Raw genomic sequence first — 22,383 nt, 5'->3', positions numbered from 1 at the left:
TTACAAATAAAGGTTGAATAAGTGTTTTTTGAGAAGACGACGGAAAGCAGTAAGAGACAGTCCCGGGCGCGGTAGCGGTTAGGTCGGCTGGAGAGTGCTTGGTTCACTGCGCAGCAGCGACCCCTGTGGCTGGCCGGGCGCCTGCACACCTGCCTGTGTGCGCTTCAGAACTGGGTGGTCATCTGACGCTGTAGTTTCAGAGCCTTGGAAACCACTTTAATTCAGCGGTAACTAATATGTGACATTGAATCTAGTATTAACTATGCTAACTCAATATTTTAGTGTAAAACTTAAATAAATATAATTAGAAAATACAAATAAAAATTGTGTACATTGTTCTTACAAACGGAACCGTGTCGCGGTCAGCACTGCCTGTCTCAAGAAGTCGGCAGCTCTCTCAAATCCATATTTGCCCCGTAGAAGAAAATCTCTCGCCGTCATGATTTGTGGTTTTCCTTATTCTTAATTTCATGTCCTGAAATTAAAAATATCGACGGTGATTGGCTGCTCTTATAATTACGCTGCATGACTGTAAAATTACCAGTCCCTACACAGGTACTACGTAGAAAATGCGTAGTTAACTTACATTTAGAACACGTCGTTTTTTATGTATTCTGATTGGTCCAAATCAATACGTGTACTAAATATTTGAATGTCTACTAAATAACGCGTTTTTGACCCAACGGCCTTCCATAGATGTTCCATACACACACGCACGCACGCACACACACACACACGGACACACACACACACACTCACGCACACACAGACGCACACACGCACACACGCACACACGCACGCACGCACGCACGCACACACACACGCACACACACGCACACACACACACACACTCACGCACACACGCACGCACGCACGCACACACACACGCACACAGACGCACACACACACGCACACACACACTCACACACGCACACACACACACGCACACACACACGCACACGCACACGCACACACACACACACGTGAATGCATTCCTATATTTGTGGGGACTTCTCATTGACTCTCACTTTATTTGTATTTACTAACTCTAGTCAGACAAAACTCCACACAGGGTGAAAGTCGACAACAAACTAAATATCTGACCCAATGGCCTTCCACAGATGTTCTTCTATACACAAAAAACACGCACGCACGCACGCACACACACACACACATATATAATTGCTTTGGCAACACCTGCTATTGTAAGTCATGCCAATAAAGCACAATTGAATTGAACTGAGAGAGAGAGAGAGAGAGAGAGAGAGAGAGAGATTTAACTATACTCAAAAATGAAATGTCCTATTATTATTATATGTAACAATAACAAGAACGATAATAAACAATAAACAACGATCATCCATGAAAAGGAAATGTAATTATTATTTTTTTCAATAAGTACTTAACCCATACATTTAATCTATTCCCTGCCGGTTTCCACCTGAAGTCACGTCACTCTCTCCGCAACGTCGACCACGTGCCCGTGCCATTCCGTTCGCACGTTAGAATCCCAGCGCTGAATCTCCGCTGAAGACTGGAGGTCGATTTCTGAATGTGAAGATTGAAAACTATAGGCAAGTCTTGTGAGATTCTTACAACCAAATGAGTTTCATTAGTGGGTTAAATAACACGTTCAAAATAATGCACCAGCTATATTGATATATAGGCCTACCAGTCAGCTATAGACATTGGATCTTGCATATATATATACATGGTCCAAGTTATTTGAGAAGAAGTGTGATCTCTGATGTATAACCATCATTTTAATGTAGTGTGCATGGGTTAGAAATGGGTTAGAAGAATGACACTAGCACAGCGATGGTTGCACACACCCCAATTATTTTCCAAAAATAAAACATTTTTCAAGGAAACGTTTTTATATAAATATTCTGAAGGATCAGCACTAATCTTGTGCTACAAACCAAATGGAAAAGTTAAACACTGACCCCATGGACCTGATGCTAGGATAATCGCGGTTTACTAGTTATTTCGTTTCGTTTCAGACCACGTTTTACCGTTTATTTCGTTTCGTTTCAGACTTCACGTTTTACCGTTTATTTCGTTTCGTTTCAGACCACGTTTTACCGTTTATTTCGTTTCGTTTCAGACCACGTTTTACCGTTTATTTCGTTTCGTTTCAGACCACGTTTTACCGTTTATTTCGTTTCGTTTCAGACTTCACGTTTTACCGTTTATTTCGTTTCTTTTCAGACCACGTTTTACCGTTTATTTCGTTTCGTTTCAGACTTCACGTTTTACCGTTTATTTCGTTTCTTTTCAGACCACGTTTTACCGTTTATTTCGTTTCGTTTCAGACTTCACGTTTTACCGTTTATTTCGTTTCGTTTCAGACCACGTTTTACCGTTTATTCCGTTTCGTTTCAGACCACGTTTTACTGTTTATTTCGTTTCGTTTCAGACCACGTTTTACGTTTATTTCGTTTCGTTTCAGACCACGTTTTACCGTTTATTTCGTTTCGTTTCAGACCACGTTTTACCGTTTATTTCGTTTCGTTTCAGACCACGTTTTACCGTTTATTTCGTTTCGTTTCAGACCACGTTTTACTGTTTATTTCGTTTCGTTTCAGACCACGTTTTACCGTTTATTCCGTTTCGTTTCAGACCACGTTTTACTGTTTATTTCGTTTCGTTTCAGACTTCACGTTTTTCTGACTTGAATAGACACACAGCAAGAACAAAGGTGTTACCCAAACACTCACGCAGTCTACACCATATAAACATCTCAGTATAAACACTGTCCCTATCACACCCACAACTATTGAGCGACAATGACAAAAGTTATGACGATTCTTCCTTTTCAGCGCCTTGAATCAATTACTGAGGGTATTGTAAAAGACTTGTAACCTTGCCATTGAATTGATGAGGCTGTTCTTTGAGTAGTTTTGATATACCCGATGTTACCTGAGCAGGTTCGCGTTAATCTGTGAAAACACGCTTTTTATAGCAAAGCTATTGGTATTCCTGTTAAAGGTGTTTATAATGTCTGGCTGCACCGCCTTTGATCCCGTTCGAGTCCCCGATTATTATTATTATTCATATATATTTGTATTACATTACTAAATAAGATACATACAATCTTATAATATAAACATACTCTAAAATATATAACTTTAACATTCATACATGTACAAATCTGAACAGTACCTTCAGTGAGAATTATTACATAATCATAGTGCAATGATGAATCTTACAGCATGTTTAAAAGTGACTGTAGTAAGCCGACACTAATATATATCTATCATATATCTGTTTGTAATTCATTTGTAAGGAAGTAATTTAATTATCCTGCATCAGTCTGGAGGAGCCTCTGCAGCTGTAATCGAGAGCTTTAGATGTTTCCATTCTGTGAAAGTTGGACAGCTCTCTCCTTTCCAGTATTTAAGGATGAACTGTGGAGTAGTGGTTAGGGCGCTGGACTCTTGACCCGAGGGTCGTGGGTTCAATCCCAGGTGGGGGACACTGCTGCTGTACCCGTGAGCAAGGTACTTTACCTAGATTGCTCCAGTAAAAACCCAACTGTATAAATAGGTAATTGTATGTAAAAATAATGTGTATAAAATAATGTATTTGTATGTAAAAAATAATGTGATATCATATAATAATTGTAAATTGCTCTGGATAAGGGTGTCTGCTAAGAAATAAATAATAATAACCTCATTTCTATTAAATGTTATCCTGCAAGGTGTTACACCCGAAATGCTGAAGCTAGGTATCACTGTGTGTTTTATTTCGTAAATATCAGACTTGTATTCAATTACTGTACACTTATTTGACATTGATTTACAGTCAGAATCGCTATGATCTATGAATGGAACTTTGATTCCCTTGCTTGGGCGTCAGATATTAACCAGGGCCTTAGCAGGTACATTTGTCAGTTTGTTTTTTTGTGTAATATATTCTTAAACCAGTATATCCTGCTCTTGAACCAGCTTGGCCAGTTGAAACCACAGTTCCTGGTACCTATACGGGCTTGTGTGGGTGAGAAAATATTACTGAAAAAATAGTTTCTCGTTCGATCAGTATCTCGACCCCGAGCGCTCCTTATCTGTGTCCTCGTTGACGGATGTGTGTGGTTAAGCACGTCTCAGAAAATTAACCCTCTCGGGAGCGAACTAGCGATTCCAGTCCAGGTTTTGGTGATTACATCTCCTCCTCTTTCTACGAACGCTTCTTTCTCTTCTTTTCTTTTCTTTCTTTTTTTTTTCTTAGAGGAAACCCCCCACCCCACCCCACCCCACCCACCACCCCCCTGAGTCAGGGCGAGACACCAGAACAAAAAAAAAGTGCGTTAGTGCTTTAATTTAAAATCTCACACGTTCGTCTTTATTTTTATTTTTTTACCGAGGCGTGTTGCACTCCAGTTTTGCACTACAAACATGCAGACGCGTTAATATTAGCCCCTCATTGCCTATTTTTAATGCGTGCGTTTATATTATTATTATTATTGTTGTTATTATAATTTTTCTCTTCATGGTATAACTTGCACTTTTTATCCTGGGAATACCTGAAATTAACAACTCTTGGAGAACTCTTTTTAAAGACAAGGGCTGAATCTAAAAGACGTTTAAATCTGGTATGTATACGTGTATAATTTACTACACTTTTTTTTTGTTTGTTTCAGATTTTTGCACGGGTTTCTTGTTGGTGTTTGTGAACCCTGCCTAGTAAAAACAGTTGCATATAGCCGGTGTGTGGATCAAAGCGTTGTAATGTGTATTGACCTTAACGAGGGTAAATGATGAATATACATCATTACTGTAAACGTTATTGTTGTGAAAACAGATCACGACAACGATAAAAAGCAAAGATTTTAAAAAAATGAATAGATGCCTTTTAAATTCTGTTTTGTTTCCATCTTAACTTCCCTTTTCTGTTTTTTTTTTTTTTTATTCATTTATTTTACATATTATATTTATTCCGGCGTGGTGTATTTACTGCACCCTGTGTGCGTGTGTGCGTGCGTCAGGAGTTTGTTTGGTTGATGATGTGTCAATGGTGTGTTTGCGTTTCTGTTTTGTTTTTTTTTCGCGAAAGTATGCAACGTTAAAAAGGTGTCGATCGGGAATCAACATTTGTTTTGGACGCTATAAACGCGGTCGGGTCGGTGTCTGCAGTGCGTCGGTGTTCTTTGCTGGCCGGGTTGCAGTTGCCTGCTCTCTCTGTTTAAAAAGTTGCTCAAGCTAAAGCCACGTGCATCAGAAGAAGGAACAACTCGTGAGCGGAGATAAGAGCTCGCTCTCACGACAAGTGCTAAGCAACGAGATTCACTCAACTGTACGACGTGGATATATTTACAATACATGAGTAAATAAATACACATGTCAAGGCTGTGATTATATATATATATATATATATATATATATATATATATATATATATATATATATATATATATATATATATATTGAATGGGTTTACCTTAACCCTTTCGTGTATCTTTGGACACGTAATTAATATATTTTTCATAGATTTATTTTTTAAATTTTTTCGCCATTATTGTATATATATGGGGGGAGATGGCATCCTCATATGGGGTCGTCATGTATTTATTTCTGCTATATGTCCCCATATAAATACTTTATCCGTCCCCATAGTGAGGTCGCCATGCATTTAAAGAGTTAATGGAAGCTGTTATCAAAATGCCTGTTAGTGTGTGTAGCAAAATATTACATTATATGACATTTAGGATATATGTGGAAATAATTAGTTATTAGCCTCAGTGTACGTAAATAATAATAATAATAATAATAATAATAATAATAATAATAATAATAATAATAATAGTAAACCTCAATACAAAACGAAACCATTGCTTAACAAGAATAGCGAATTTCAAGGAAAGGTGTTTTTTTTTTTTCATTTTTTTCCTTTAAACGCTAACGTTGATTCCGTGACCAGTTATTTCCGAGTTATTTAAGTAAGATTGTGAATCGCCGCCGTTGGGTCAAATTTTCCTTGAAATGTGAAAAAAAAAACAAAAAAAAAAACACCACTGGCTTTGCGAGTCACTTTTATTTAAATAATAACACTATTGGTGAAGTGTCATTGCTGGCACATTACTCTGCACGAATACGAATGAGAACACGTTAGCGTTTCGCTTTGTGATTTTGAAGCATTCTGTCAGTTTGAAAATGACTAAGGAGCAGGGTGGGGGGGAAGGGTGTGGGGCTTGTATTTCTGCTAGAGTTAAGACGTGCTCGTTTTTATTGACAATTGACTTGGGATACAAAGTCTAGGGAACAAAAGAACGGCGTCGGGGGGTATTCTCTTCGCATTAAATAGCCTTCTTTCTCATGCAAATAATTAAAAAAAAACAACTCTCGGTTCTCGTCTCAAGCGTTTTCTCACACGGTCTGTGTACATTCATTTGCCAAACTCTTAGCAGAGCCTAGACTAGCGGCTGGTGGGTACTTTATCGTTGATTTGAATGGTCTTTTGTTTCGTTGGTACCGTGTATGTATTTCAAACAAACCGTAAAACACAATGTTTAATGGCATACCCCCCCCCCCCCCCCCCCTGTTTCACGTGGCTTTGTTATTATTATACACGACTACGTGACCCCTGCTGCTTCAGGTAACCTGAATACGCGCACACACGCTCCCTCCACAGTACAGAATTCAACAGGTATATGAGTCACCAGGTACACTTCAGACAGTGCAGTGATATTATTAAGCACGAATATATGTGTGTGTGTGCGTGTGCGTGTGTGTATTGGAAGGACAAAAAGTTTAACTTGGTTACAATTATTATTATTTTTTTTTAAATCAACAAGTTGCCTTCGCCTTTTAAACACATGCACATTGGATTTTGTAACTAGGAAATGACACAAGAAAACAAACAAACAAATACATAAATGCATACATACATACAATATGCCTCTTTTGCACAGTTTTCGCGTATAGATCTGTAAGCGAACGCACAGGAATGACAAGTCTGTAAGTCTGGTGCATTGACAGCTGTAACCCCTGCCCATCCAGGGCCTGGTTTCTCTTACTGTGTGGCGGAGGTGAGCCTGTGCTCTTGAAGTAAGATCCAACTCCTTTACCCCTTGTAAACATTTACTGTGTCGTGGTAAAAGCATAGTAAAGTGTAGTAAAGCAGCATTTTGCTGTCCTTGTAAAGCACATGTAAGCATGTTAATTAACAGATGGGTGTGATCAAGCTTAGTAAAACACACTAAACTCATGGCTTAAGAATGCTTTACCAGACCTCTCTGTGCTTTACAATGCTTCCCTATGCTTTATCATCCCTCTCTGTGCTTTACAATGCTTCCCTATGCTTTACCAGACCTCTCTGTGCTTTACAATGCTTCCCTATGCTTTACCATACCTCTCTGTGCTTTACAATGCTTCCCTATGCTTTACCAGACCTCTCTGTGCTTTACAATGCTTCCCTATGCTTTACCAGACCTCTCTGTGCTTTACAATGCTTCCCAATGCTTTACCAGACCTCTCTGTGCTTTACAATGCTTCCCTATGCTTTACCAGACCTCTCTGTGCTTTACAATGCTTCCCTGTGCTTTACCAGACCTCTCTGTGCTTTACAATGCTTCCCTGTGCTTTACCAGACCTCTCTGTGCTTTACAATGCTTCCCTGTGCTTTACCAGACCTCTCTGTGCTTTACAAAGCTTCCCTATGATTTACCAGACCTCTCTGTGCTTTACAAAGCTTCCCTATGATTTACCAGACCTCTCTGAGCTTTACAATGCTTGCCTATGCTTCACCATACCTCTCTGTGCTTTACAATGCTTCCCAATGCTTTACCAGACCTCTCTGTGCTTTACAATGCTTCCCTATGCTTTACCAGACCTCTCTGTGCTTTACAATGCTTCCCTATACTTCACCAGACCTCTCTGTGCTTTACAATGCTTCCCTATGCTTCCCCATACCTCTCTGTGCTTTACAATGCTTCCCTATGTTTTACCATGCCTCGCTGTGCTTTACAATGCTTGCCTATACTTCACCATACTTTCACTGTGCTTTATTACACTTTGCTTTTACAATGGGAAACTTTTATAAGGGATGTTACTTGTCACCTTTCCCACTGATCTGATTTTTTCTTTCCAGGCAGCCACTGGGCTGGATGGTCTCAGCACTGGAATCTCGGCTGACCAGCAGCTCTCCGGTCGTGGGGGCCATGCATGTCTGCAGAAGGCACTGGGCTCCCACGTGAAGCTGTGAGCCCCCCATCACTGCACCAGCTTTGAGGATGGCAGCTGCTCTGGTATATAAATCCAGCTGGTGGTGGTAGCTTGGGAAAATACCTCCTTTTTATTAACGGAAACCCAGATCAACAGCAACTCAAATTCAGGAGGCGCTGCAAACAAAACAAAAGGACACTATTGCGGAGCAATTGGCGACTAACTCCGGGACCATGAAAAAATTTAAGGCGCCTCTTTCGGAAAGCGGGCGGGACATTTACGAGTTTTCTGCGGAGGGGGGTGATCCGAGGATCTTTCTGGGAGGGGGCAGGGTGGTTTCAGATTGCGACCGGACCGGGTTCGATCAGCCGGGGCATTCGGTGATCCACCCCAGCAGGAGTCCCGCCCTCGTCCCGTCGCTGGATCTGGCGGACTCGCAGAAGAAGAAACGCAAGCGATGCGGGGTCTGCGTGCCCTGCCTGCGTCGGGAGAATTGCGGCAGCTGCAACAGCTGCCTCAACCGCAAGACGGGCCACCAGATCTGCAAGCTGCGGAAATGCGACGCACTGAAGAAGAAATCGGTGAGTGTGCAGCGCGGGGGGGTGGGAGCATGTTACAGTTCTCAACTGGAGGGGGGAGGAAGGGGCGTGTCAAACTTTCTAGCGGGCGCGGTGAGCGTTCTAATAATACAGTAATTATAGTAACATAACAAACAAACAAAAGCAGAGACCCAATCACGGGCTGTTGGATTAAGCATCTGCTGTTCCCCGTGGCAACTGTACTCTTGGATCGGTTTGTGGTGCGTGAAAAAAATAACAGAGTGAAAAAAATGACTAAGGTGGGGTGTGATTCAAAAAAGGTTGAGAACCCCCCCCACACCCCCACGTGCTCTAGAGAAGTGCTTTGACCAATCGTCATTGTGTCTGAGAGCTCTCCGAATCTGGGCTATATATAGAGAAACACCTGCCTGCTGTTAAATACAAAGTAAACTTCGAAGCACGTCAGGTGTCTTCGTCGATCAGATATAAGCCCTGATGAAGGCGCTAGCTCCTCAAGACCCCCCATGGCACCCTGACTGAGTCCCCTCACCCGAATAGATTGGACGTTCTCGGACGTTTGAGAAACCGCTCCATAATTACCATGCTCATCAATTGCACGCTGCTTGACTGAATCAGAAAGGTGTGCGGGAGATGCGAGTCATGTCACTTAGCTGGCCTATTGTGCTCGTTCTGGCTCGACTACACCACCTGTAACACTGCCACAGCCTCCCCGTCACCCACTCCATTAACCTGCACTGTCCTTCAAGCTCACCCAGCTCCTGGGCTAATGTGAATTGGTTTGCTTGTGGTGTGTTTAGTCTGTCAGGAGGTATGGATTGGAGATGGGGGAGGTGGGAGAGCAAACTTTCATCTTTCACCTCCTGTAATGTAATCAGAGCTCTGACCAATCAGCATTAGGCTCCTCCCTGATGGAATTTTCAAACAAACCCCTCCCCCCCACCCCCACCCCCCAACTCAGACTCCTGAATCGATTGACATTTGGGTCACAGTGTGACCTTAAGTCCTGGTGCAGGGTTAGAGAAAGGGGGAGGGGGGCTCTTGGGAATTTCAAGGAGAGAGGGAGGAGGAGGGCTTCAAGGCAGGAATGTATCCCGTTGGAATAAGGGAGGGACGACCTGACTCAGGGAATCATTGGGGTGTTACAGAGCCATGTTGGTTCTCACAGAGCTGCTGTTGTTTCTTATAACATCATGTTGGCTTATGTTGAGGCTTTGCTTTTCAGTTTGAATTATATAAGTAGGAACCTTCCCCTGTTCTGTACACTGCTCCTCTGTGCTGTACCCTGTACCCCTGTGCTGTACCCTGCTCCTCTGTGCTGTACCCTGTTCCCCTGTGCTGTACCCTGCTCCCCTGTGCTGTACCCTGCTCCTCTGTGCTATACCCTGCTCCCCTGTGCTATACCCTGCTCCTCTGTGCTGTACCCTGTTCCCCTGTGCTGTACTCTGCTCCCCTGTGCTGTACCCTGCTCCTCTGTGCTATACCCTGCTCCCCCGTGCTATACCCTGCTCCTCTGTGCTATACCCTGCTCCTCTGTGCTGTACCCTGCTCCCCCGTGCTATACCCTGCTCCTCTGTGCTGTACCCTGCTCCTCTGTGCTGTACCCTGCTCCTCTGTGCTGTACCCTGTACCCCTGTGCTGTACCCTGCTCCTCTGTGCTGTACCCTGCTCCTCTGTGCTGTACACTGTACCCCTGTGCTGTACCCTGCTCCTCTGTGCTATACCCTGCTCCCCCGTGCTATACCCTGCTCCTCTGTGCTGTACCCTGCTCCCCCGTGCTATACCCTGCTCCCTGGTGCTCCCCTGTGCTGTACCCCTGTGTTTCTTTTTAGCAATAACAATATGCAGTGAACCACAAGCAATGCGAGTAACATTATTATAAACATTTAAAAACATGGAAAAGCATGCTGGCAGTGGAAACGCGCAGCACGGGGTGATGAATGGTTTACTTGACACCTATGCTCTATCGCTCCTCGTGTCAGCTGTCAGCACGCCAGTCGGCACGTAGGCAATTTACAAGCCGCCGTCTCGTCTTGTTTGCAATTGTGGAGCGCTGGTCTCAGCTGCTGCGTGACACTTCTATTGTGGGAAGCAGAGGAGACACAGACGACAGCTCAGTCTGGATTCGGGACAGTGCATCTGTGAGGCCGGCCAGGAGCTTTTAAATATTCATGAGAGAGAGGGAGAGAGAGGGAGAGAGAGAGAGAGAGAGAGAGAGAGAGAGAGAGAGAGAGAGAGAGGGAGAGGGAGAGGGAGAGGGAGAGAGGGAGAGAGGGAAAGAGAGGGAAAGAGAGGGAAAGGGAGAGAGAGAGAGAGAGAGAGAGAGAGAGAGAGAGAGAGACGGGATTTATTGCAGAGGCACCGAGCGCTGGTGCCAAGTTAACATGTGTGCACCAGCTGGGAGGGGGCCAGGCGTTATTAGGCTTTGTCAGAAATAGAACCACCCCCCCCCCCCTCACCACCCCTCCCTTCACCACTCCCCCTCTTTAACAAAAGTCAAAAGGGGCGCAAAGCCATGCCAAATTAAAAAACGAATGAACTCAAACAGGCTCTGTTTTCGCCTTTGGAATCGACTGTTCACGATTCAGTTGTAAAAGCATAAAAAGTGTGGTCAAGCGTAGTAAAAACTGTGGTAAAACTGTGGTAAATGACAGACGGGCAGGGTAAAAAAAAACCTGTATAAATTACATTTCAAGATTCAGCTGATGCCGAGTCAGTAGGAGTGATAACATCTGTTTTATTTTTAACTTTTAAAGTCAAAACTGTTTTTTTTTTAAGTGACACGGTAAAATGCAGTCAAATTACATCATTAAATAAGGTTAAAATACTTAAATACAGTTACAATCAATACATCCTCAGTTTATTATATATATTGCGTATATTTCATTAGAGCTATAGATATCTATAAAATTATTATTATTATTATTTTGGATATACACAAAAGGTTTCAATGTTTCGGACAAAAGCCCTAAAATTTTAGGACTGAGACGAAATTAAATAAAAAGCTATGAACATAATTTTGATATTTTATTTAACATCATGTGATTATAGAAACTGCAGAATGATATCGCAAAAAGTCTACCGGAAGCCATAATAGTAGTACAGTATTTCATGTTAGATTACGAAATGTCACATTTTCAGTTTTTCTTTAAGCATATGGAAAACTACAAAGCGGTCTGTAATTCAATATGTTAATGTTATTCAGCAGGTTTCATTCGACTTCATGAAGCAACATTTGTTAATTCTATGGGGTGAAACTTTTGGCCATAGCTGTATACAGTATATAAAACACACACAAACTTATAGTCGTTTTGGAGTCATAAACTATAGCATCACAATTGAGAAGGAGAGGGGGTGAGAGAGGGAGACAGGAGGTCATTTAAGGGAATTGATTCCATTATAATTACCTCCACATTCCCCCTTTGTTTATTGCATCACTTACTGCCATACACTTAAGTGTAAATTTTTACATCTCATTATCAGTGCACCATTAATGACCCACTTGCCCCTGTAGAAGATGGAGTGGGGGTTGATGCAAAACCTTGTACTAATCAGTGCTGTGCATATGAATAGAGGAAGGAGAGAGCTGAGTCATTGTGCAGCGAGGGATCAGTGCTGTGTCAGGTGTTCCTTCGGGCATTGTCTGCCCCTTCCCCCGTGTTAATTTAGGTCAGCCTCTCCTCGTCACTTCCCAATCCTAACGGCACTCGTTGAGCCCAGCTTCCTGTAATAGAATCCCCTGGAGCTGCAGGTTTCAGGTTACAGGGGGCAAGCAGGGCCTGTGGCAATCATATTGGTGCAAGTACTTCATAACTCCCACTTTTTTGTCAGGTCTTGTAACAAGCATTCTTTTTCCTTAGGCACCGTAAACTACTTAGAGGGTTGCTTAAACTTTTGAAAAGTCCTACTTAAAGAGACAACAGCTTATCATAGTATGTTGTTTGCATGGTATTTTTCGCAGTTTTACCCACGGTCGTACTATGCATTGACCATAATGTCTGGGGCAGCAGTGTGGAGTAGTGGTTAGGGCTCTGGACTCTTGACCGGAGGGTCGTGGGTTCAATCCCAGGTGGGGGACACTGCTGCTGTACCCTCGAGCAAGGTACTTTACCTAGATTGCTCCAATAAAAACCCAGCTGCATAAATGGATAATTGTATGTAAAAATAATGTGATATCTTGTAACAATTGTAAGTCACCCTGGATAAGGGCGTCTGCTAAGAAATAAATAATAATAATGTACCATGCTTTTAAACAGCTCTCTGTCTGGGCTTTACAATGCTTAACTGAAGGAGCTAAGAAAATGGGTTTTGAAGCACTAGTTAGCTCTGCTTTAATGCACCACTAGGGATCGTGTTTTGAAGCACTGGTTAGCTCTGCTTTAATGCACCACTAGGGATCGCACATGACACATAGCACACTGGTATGCAATCTCCTCATAGATGCAGCCCTGCCATGGTACCAGGTAGCTTTGCCTTCCCTGTGTCTGATTATCCTTCTAGGAAGTTTCATTTACCTGTCACACCCAGCGTGGCGTTTTCCTTCAGGATCAGAGCATCTCCATGGTGACGGTCGCTAGGAGACCCGTACTGAGGCAGCGTAAACAGAGCTGCTCCTCTGGACCGTGTCAGACTGCAGGACCCTGTGTTTGTTCTGCTCTGCAAGGAGGCAGACCGGCAGGATTTGGGTAATCTGAGCAGTGTATATTTGCACAGCCAAACGAGGTTTCCTTCAGGGCAGAGTTAGATTGCTTGTTTGTAGGGAGGGGCCTCTTATACAGAAACCTAGATCGTTTTTTTTTCAAGTTTTTTTTCTCAATAGAGACAACTAGAGACAAATTTAGGGCAGCAGTGTGGAGTAGTGGTTAGGGCTCTGGACTCATGACCGGAGGGTCGTGGGTTCAATCCCAGGTGGGGGACACTGCTGCTGTACCCTTGAGCAAGGTACTTTACCTAGATTGCTCCAGTAAAAACCCAACTGTATAAATGGGTAATTGTATGTAAAAATAATGTGATATCTTGTAACAATTGTAAGTATCCCTGGATAAGTACGTCTGCTAATAAATAAATAATAATAACTTCACAATGTTTCGGTATGTTTAACATACCTTTGTGAAGTGTGTTTGAAAACAAGCAGTGGAGGTACTTGTAGGCTTCTGATGCCATGGTAACTACAGCTGTGGATAAAGGTTTTGCATCACTTAGACATTTTGCATCAGCCTATAGAATGAACTCATGAAGGAAACCTGCTGAATAACGTTACGTTGACATATTGAATTACATACCGCTTTGTAGTTTTCCCATCTATTTAATGATTGAAAAATGTGACATTTCGAAATCTAACATGAAATACTTTACTACTATTATGGCTTCTGGTATATATATATACCTTTATGCATAAATGCACCTTTGTTATATAGGGTAATGTAGTAATTTGGTGCTGATATAGTAAATCTTTGACACAACAAAATATGTAATCTCCTTTTATTACTTCCCTTATAAAAGTTTCCCAGAGTAAAAACACAGCACAGTGTAATGAAGCATAGTGAAAGCACAGGCCAGCATTGTAAAGCACAGAGAGGTGTGGTAAAGCATAGGGAAGCATTGTAAAGCACAGAGAGGTGTGGTAAAGCATAGGGAAGCATTGTAAAGCACAGAGAGGTCTGGTAAAGCATAGGGAAGCATTGTAAAGCACAGAGAGGTGTGGTAAAGCATAGGGAAGCATTGTAAAGCACAGAGAGGTCTGGTAAAGCATAGGGAAGCATTGTAAAGCACAGAGAGGTGTGGTAAAGCATAGGGAAGCATTGTAAATCACAGTGAGGTGTGGTAAAGCATAGGGAAGCATTGTAAAGCACAGAGAGGTGTGGTAAAGCATAGGGAGGCATTGTAAAGCACAGAGAGGTCTGGTAAAGCATAGGGAAGCATTGTGAAGCACAGAGAGGTGTGGTAAAGCATAGGGAAGCATTGTAAAGCACAGAGAGGTGTGGTAAAGCATAGGGAAGCATTGTAAAGCACAGAGAGGTGTGGTAAAGCATAGGGAAGCATTGTAAAGCACAGAGAGGTGTGGTAAAGCATAGGGAAGCATTGTAAAGCACAGAGAGGTCTGGTAAAGCATAGGGAAGCATTGTAAAGCACAGAGAGGTCTGGTAAAGCATAGGGAAGCATTGTAAAGCACAGAGAGGTCTGGTAAAGCATAGGGAAGCATTGTAAAGCACATAGAGGTATGGTAAAGCATAGGCAAGCATTGTAAAGCACAGAGAGGTGTGGTAAAGCATAGGGAAGCATTGTAAAGTACAGAGAGGTGTGGTAAAGCACATTAAAAAACATCACAAACCATAATGGCATTGAAACGATCAAACAGTTGTGTTCTGGTTATAAAGAACAGCAGTAGCACTGTAGACAAGCAGAGGAAAGTGTGACGAATCCCAGAGTTTTACCCAGTTTGATAAACTGGGTGAAAACTGCAGGGAGTTTGCATTGCACAGCTACTCTTTATTTTATACAACACTAGCTTGTGATTTCAGACCTAAAAACTAATTAAGATTCGTGACAGAACATCTTCAAGATAACATATAGTGTATGCATGCATTTCTGTCAGCATGGCCTAAACGAGAATGAATCATAAATGATAGACTTGTGATGTCACAGCCTGGTATGCAGTTTCTGTGTGTGCGTGTGTGCATGCGTGCGTGTGTGTGTGACAATGCTGTGTGTTTGTGCGTGCGTGTTTCCGTATGTGTGTCTGTGTGTGTCTGTGTGTGTCTATGCTGTGTGTGTGTGCATGTGTGCGTGTGTGTGAGTGTGTGTGCGTTTGTGTGAGTGTGTGTGCATGTGTATGTGTGTGCGTGTGTGTGTGTGCGTTTATGTGAATGTGTGTGTGTGTGTGTGCGTGCGTGTGTGTGTGTGCGTGTGTGTGCGTGCGTGTGTGTGTGTGAGTATGTGTGCGTGTGTGTGTGTGAGTGTGTGTGCGTGAGTGTGCGTGCGTGTGTGTGTGTGAGTATGTGTGCGTGTGTGTGTGCGTGTGAGTGTGTGTGCATGTGTGTGTGTGTGTGCGTTTGAGTGTGTGTGTGTGCGTGCATGTGTGTGTGTGTGTGTGTGCGTGCGTGTGAGTGAGTGAGTGTGTGTGTGTGAGTATGTGTGCGTGTGTGTGAGTATGTGTGCGTGTGTGTGTGCGTGCGTGTGAGTGCGTGTGTGTGTGTGTGCATGGTGCGTGCGTGCGTGCGTGTGCGTGTGAGTGAGTGAGTGTGTGTGTGTGTGTTTGTGTGCGTGTGTGTGCGTGTGTGCGTGTGTGTGTGCGTGTGTGTGTGTGTGTGTGCGTGTGTGTGTGTGTGTGTGTGTGTGTGTCTATGTTTGTGTGTGTCTATGTTTGTGTGTGTGTGTTCATCAGTAATTTCCTGATAGTGGTTTGCAGAAACACTGTTTACTTTACTAACAGCATCCTAACCGTGTCCTCCCGGGAACTTCCTGTATTTGGTTGCTAAGCAGCCCGGCTTCCTTAGCAACGACCTGCTTTCCATCAGAGCTTCAGTAGCACACGCTGGCTTTGTGTGTCACAGCTCTGAACTGACTTATCAATATCTATGGCTAATACAACAGCAGCTTCACATTCACCCCAGAGGAACAGCAGTGCATTCGCTGGTGTCCCTGTTATATTTTTACATGCAGGGCTGTATCATTCATGACATGAAAACATTTGTAGGATCCTTTTCTAGCAAGCACTTATACAAGTTTCCCTTATAAAGGTAAAAGCCCAGCAAAGTGTAATACAGCAAAGTGAAAGTCTGGTGTTTTAAAAAGGCAGACCACAAAAAAATCAGAAAGGAAAAAAAAAAGTTTGTGAGTTAGAGAAAGAAAGTCGATTTTAGATCCGTTTTTTCTGATCATTTCTGCATTTATGTATTTATAAATTATAAATAAACCAGGGTAAAGTATAGGAAATGCAGAGTGTAACTACAGGAAAAGCATGGGGGGGAAAACTACAGAAATGCTGGGCAAAATTACATTTTCTAAGGGGGGGTCGTGGGGTGCAGTTCAGGAGCTGGGGGGGGGGCTAATCCGCTGGCTGGAAGCTTGTGGGGGTGACCCCAGTGTCCTGTCCATTGTCTCAGCTGGGGGAGTCCTCGGGTTCAAATTAGCAAGCAGAACGCCTCGATGAATTAGAAAACTGGGGCGATGGTGCATGCATGGCTTATAGCATCGGATCAGGGGCTGTGATGCACAACTGATGAGATCAAAAAACAACAATAAAACAAGACTTTTCTTACGAGGAAGCCAAGCAAGCATCAAAGAACCCGGGACCTGCAAGCGACGGCCGAAATAAATACTGTGGAAGCTGTTTCACGGAACTACCACTGGCGGTACAATTTGCAATAACTAACTTTTGATCTGCATCTTCTTATATGTATTCCCATTGATCGGTTGATATGAATCCAGGTATGCTAATGAGAATGTCGTTGTGTATTATATTGGCCCTGGTACAGTTCCTTTCTAATGAATTGAACACTGATATCTGTGATCGTTCTGCACATGTCCCGTATGATCCTGATTCAGTGAGTGATTTAAATTGTGGGTATTCTTCACCTGTTAGCAATAAGGATGGTCTTGAATTGAAACGTTTGTCTAGCACTTTTGCCTTGTGCTTCTGGATAAAGTAAATGACTTTTGCATGACCTTGGCAGTTCAGCGAATGATTTTTGCTGCCACACTTCATAGTGTTCAGTGTCTAGTCTATGTCTACGGTCTACACAGCTTGTCTGTTGACACATTCTTATCTTTTCTGCGTCTCGATATCTTTGGCGGCGGACTTTGCGCTCTTTCTCAGGTCATTTTTCCTGTCCATTTTTTCTTGTGAGACGATCTCATCTTGTAATATTTATTATCACCTCTTGATGCTTCACAATGTACTGAAACAGTTTAAACCTTAAAATCTGCAAAACTCCTTAAGACTATAAAATATATACAACTAAAAGGGACTTTCAATAAAACAGAAATTATACATAAAATATTTTCAAGATTTGCTTTAAAATATATCAAATATATAGTGGGATTAGCAAAGCCAGTGCAATCCATTCCGCTCCTTTTATGTGACTCCGGTTCGTGTTTTACCCCCAGCACTTGCACAGATGGGCCTCAGTGATAGAAATACCAAAGACATTGTTTCGCAAAGCCTGGGTAAGGCCAGATAATTGACAATGTGTAGAACCCCCCCCCCCCCACACACACACACACACACACGCTGCCCCCTCCCTTCCTCAACCCAGCTCCCTCTCCCTCCCTCACTCTCTTTTCTCCCATAGCAGCAATAAGCCACCCTGTGTTCTATTGGCTGCTTCGCTAGTATGCATGATCCGCTGTGGAGTCATCACAACACAGCAAGGGCAGACAGGAGAAAGGACGCCCCACACAGCATTCCAATCACGTACGCAGCCAGCTAGAAAAGGGGGAGGGAGAAAGAGACAGAGAGAGAGAGAGAGAGAGAAACGCAGAGAGAGGTGGAGGGGGGGAGCAGCAGCACACAGCAGCGTTAAAGCGATACCACGGTTTACAGAGAGAAAAAAAAGAAAGAAAAACCCCTCTAGTTGTATTATTGCCTGCACTGTACGGTGCAATCCATGAGAAGTCTTAGTGGGACAGACTGGAAAGATGGCTGCCTGAATGCATGAAAGAGAGAGGGGGTGAGAGAGAGAGAGGGAGGGAGAGAGTAAGAAAGGAAGAAAGAAAGAGAGATCTAGACTCTGATGGGGATAGTAAAGCCTACCAGGATAAAGAAGAAGGAAGTACGGATTAATAGGTAATTATAGAGACCTCTGTAGATTGCATGCTGTACACACAAGGGTTTGCTTTCAGGATATGGGGATTTAAACCCAAATCCAGGAACTCTGTACAACACATATGAAATGAATGTATTGTAGAATTATATATATATATATATATATATATATATATATATGTATATATGTATATGTGTGTGTGTGTGTATATATATATATATGTGTATATGTGTATATATATATATATATATATATATATATATATATATATATATATATATATATATTAGTTTGTGTAAATGCAAATATATTTGAAAATTCTGACTATTAAAAGCTGCCCCATACACACAAACATGTTACATACATAAATACCATTTCTTTCTTTCTCTCTTTTTGTTTGTTGTTCTGGTTGCTAGTTAATGATTAAAGACCTGCTCAATGGGGGGGGGGGGGGGGGGGGGTCCTCCATGTCTGTCGCATTGTTATATTGATTTTGTTATCCTCTCTCTCTCTCCCCCTCTCTCCTTTCTTCATCTCTTCTTCTTTGTGATTGCCCCTGTGTAAAGGTGGGACTTCAGGGCAGTAATACAGCACGGGGCAGAGTCCCAGCACTGGCTAAAGAGGTAAGAGTCCAAAAGAAATGAGACGGAAATGGGGAGGGGGGCTGGGTGGGGGGGGGGGGTACTGCCGTCTAAACATTAGGGTCATAGATTCTATTAATATTCCTGCTGGGTTTTTTATATATTTTTTTTTTTGCTGGTGCTTCAGGCAATGTACAGACCAACACCGTTGACTAAAAAGGCTCACAACTGATCTCATGCTATTTTGTGTTGGGATTTTATTTTGGTATCCCGCTGTGATTAAAACATTATGCAGTGAGAAGGATGTGTGGTTGAGAGATTTAATTTGGTCCCTGACGAATCTGTTATTGCAAAACGTTTACTCAATATACTATCTATCTATCTATCTATCTATCTATCTATCTATCTATCTATCTATCTATCTATCTAGCTATCTAAATGTTTGAGGTGTGTTGTCAAATGATTGTAAATGTCAACATTGTTTTTTTTATATTTTTTTTTAATAATAAGCGTTAGCTGAACAGCTGTTGTTTTGTGCTCTCAGAACTGTGTTTTTTGATTCTATAATAACGACACCTCTGTTTTAATCGGGCTTTGATGCCTGCTTTCATTGAAGAGGGATTTCATTCTCGATTTAAAAAAGACTGCTAATCACTGATACTGATACTGACAGCGCGGGTGTGTGTTTTCGTCGGGGGACCGTTATGATTCCCTGTCACCGATTCAACCTCCCACGCTATGCATTTATTTATTTGAATTATCAGGTGTCTTGTTGCCGGGTAGATTAGACTCACCTCGTACGCTGAGTTTAAAGGCGTTTGTGTGTCTCGTGAGGTGAAGGGAAGTTAGGTGGCCGCACGCATGCGCATTTGGGCGCACATGTGTGTCTGTGTCTGTCTAGCTTCCCAGCTGTTTTTCTACTCTTTTGTAGCACAGCGCAGCTCTAGTATTTGCAAGGTGTTTCTGTGATTTTGCTGAATTGCTTCGCAGTTTCGAATGGACAGCTGCATAGTTAAATATAATATTTTAAACATCAAGGACCCCCGTTTTCAAAGTGTTTCCTCCGTTCCTGAATTCACTCCTGTTTTATTTTAAAGTGAAAAAAAAAATCCTGTTAATGAGAAACAAGCCCCATTCAGAGTGCTGAAGAGGATGTGAAATATTTGGTTCTAGTTTTGTAAAATGAACGGGCAGTTTTACCTCATTCAGAAAATAGGAATTAATTATAGACTGGAGTAAACGTTTTGAAAATATGGCCCCTAAGTCATCTAAATATTGCGATTGAACAGTACACACATAGGATCAGCATAGACATAGAGTGAGGATCCGCATAGACATACAGTGAGGATCAGCATAGACATACAGTGAGGATCAGCATAGACATACAGAGGATCAGCATAGACATACAGTGAGGATCACCATAGACATACAGAGGATCAGGCTAGACATACAGAGGATCAGCATAGACATACAGAAGATCAGCATAGACACATAGGATCAGCATAGACATACAGAGGATCAGCATAGACTTACAGAGGATCAGCATAGACACATAGGATCAGCATAGACATACAGTGAGGATCAGCATAGACATACAGAGGATCAGCATAGACATACAGTGAGGATCAGCATAGACATACAGTGAGGATCCGCATAGACATACAGTGAGGATCAGCATAGACATACAGTGAGGATCACCATAGACATACAGAGGATCAGGCTAGACATACAGAGGATCAGCATAGACATACAGAAGATCAGCATAGACATACAGAAGATCAGCATAGACACATAGGATCAGCATAGACATACAGAGGATCAGCATAGACTTACAGAGGATCAGCATAGACACATAGGATCAGCATAGACATACAGTGAGGATCAGCATAGACATACAGAGGATCAGCATAGACATACAGAGGATCAGCATAGACATACAGTGAGGATCAGCATAGACATACAGTGAGGATCAGCATAGACATACAGAGAGGATCAGCATAGACATACAGTGAGGATCAGCATATACACACAGAGAGGATCAGCATAGACATACAGAGGATCAGCATAGACATACAGAGGATCAGCATAGACATACAGAGGATCAGGCTAGACATACAGTGAGGATCAGCATATACAAACTATTGAGCTCCATCACTGATCATTATTAAGAGTTGCAATGGCCAATTATCAATAATTCCAGCTTTTATAAAGTGATATATATATATATAGCGAGAGAGAGAGAGAGAGAGAGAGAGAGTAGAAATCTCTCTCTCTCTCTCTATCTCTCTATATATATATATGTGTGTGTATGTACAGTATGTATGTATGTATTTTCTGTATGTAAAATAGTTTAAATGCATTTTTATGGCTTTTTTTAAGATTCTGAAGCTCTTCTGATGTCCATCTGCCGTCTAATAAGGAGCGATATTCTGGGAAACCTATTGGCTTTCAAGATAATAAAAAAGCCACCTGCTAATATATGACTGTTAGTTAACTTGCTGCTATATGAGTCTCTGTAAAGTGGTTTTGGAAGCTATAGCTCCTGCTCGAGGTTGCCTTTGCATTACTTGCTCTGTGTATTCCCTTATAAAACTCAACTACGATAACTGGGTTGGAAATACATGCTCTGAATAATGTAAAGTCTAAGTACAGCTACAATATAGTCAATGCTCCTGATGTTTAAAAAGTTAAAAACTCAGCCATGTGTTTTAAAAAGTTCCAAAAACAAAATAAAATAAATCTAAATCAAAAAAGGCTTTTAAGTTAATTCTTTCTAAATTAGTTTTATTTGTCTCCTTAAAAAAGATTGGGTCACATTGTCTTTCTATTAATAGGCCCTTTGTCTGATAGTCCTGGCTTTACCCAGATCTCTAGGCAGCAGATAAAGGGTTAACGTTGACCTACTTTCCGTGGGAAAAGTGACTGACAGATGACATCATTGCAGTAATCGTGGCTTCCTTACCGCTTTCAAACTCCAATCACACAGGCATCGCGTGGTTCTGTACAAGCTGAAGTATAATCAGCCCTGAGGTGTGGGGGGGGATCAAAGCCAGGCTATGCCTCATCTATTACTCTATATTATTCCTTTTAAACTCCCCTATTACAATGATTTTCCTACTCCTGTTTCTCTCGTGTGTGATGTAGAGACCATTGTGTTATTTGACTGTTCTGCCACCTGTCTGGGTGCTGTTGTAAATACTGTATCAGTTGGCTGTAGAATTTATACGCTTCGATGGCAGCGTTACTTTAAAGGTTTTTTTGTGTTTGATCGTAAAAAAAAAAGAAACAAAAGGAATTGTAATTATATTGTATTGGC

The 22,383-nt window shown here is 42.1% G+C and overlaps 1 protein-coding gene across 3 annotated transcripts in view; it reads left to right on the top strand.

Annotated features, from left to right (window-relative positions):
• Window positions 1–4,335: 4,335 nt before the first annotated feature.
• Window positions 4,336–22,383, top strand: part of LOC117966089 (methylcytosine dioxygenase TET3-like) — a 69,866-nt gene continuing 51,818 nt past the window's right edge. The window contains exons 1-2 of one of the 3 annotated variants that reach the window (XM_059013721.1): window positions 4,336–4,594; window positions 8,089–8,743. In XM_059013721.1, the coding sequence (XP_058869704.1) occupies window positions 8,396–8,743 (348 nt within the window). In that variant the 5' untranslated portion in view covers window positions 4,336–4,594; window positions 8,089–8,395. Of the gene's footprint in view, window positions 4,595–8,088; window positions 8,744–18,083; window positions 18,507–19,052; window positions 19,110–22,383 lie in introns of those variants that run through there. The other 2 variants (XM_059013722.1, XM_059013723.1) reach the window with 2 other exon arrangements.

Source organism: Acipenser ruthenus, chromosome 46 (assembly GCF_902713425.1).
Source record: "Acipenser ruthenus chromosome 46, fAciRut3.2 maternal haplotype, whole genome shotgun sequence".
In the NCBI taxonomy this organism is placed as follows: Eukaryota; Metazoa; Chordata; class Actinopteri; order Acipenseriformes; family Acipenseridae; genus Acipenser; species Acipenser ruthenus.
The sequence above is the reverse complement of the archived record's forward strand: the minus strand, read 5'-3'. Positions and strand labels throughout refer to the sequence as shown.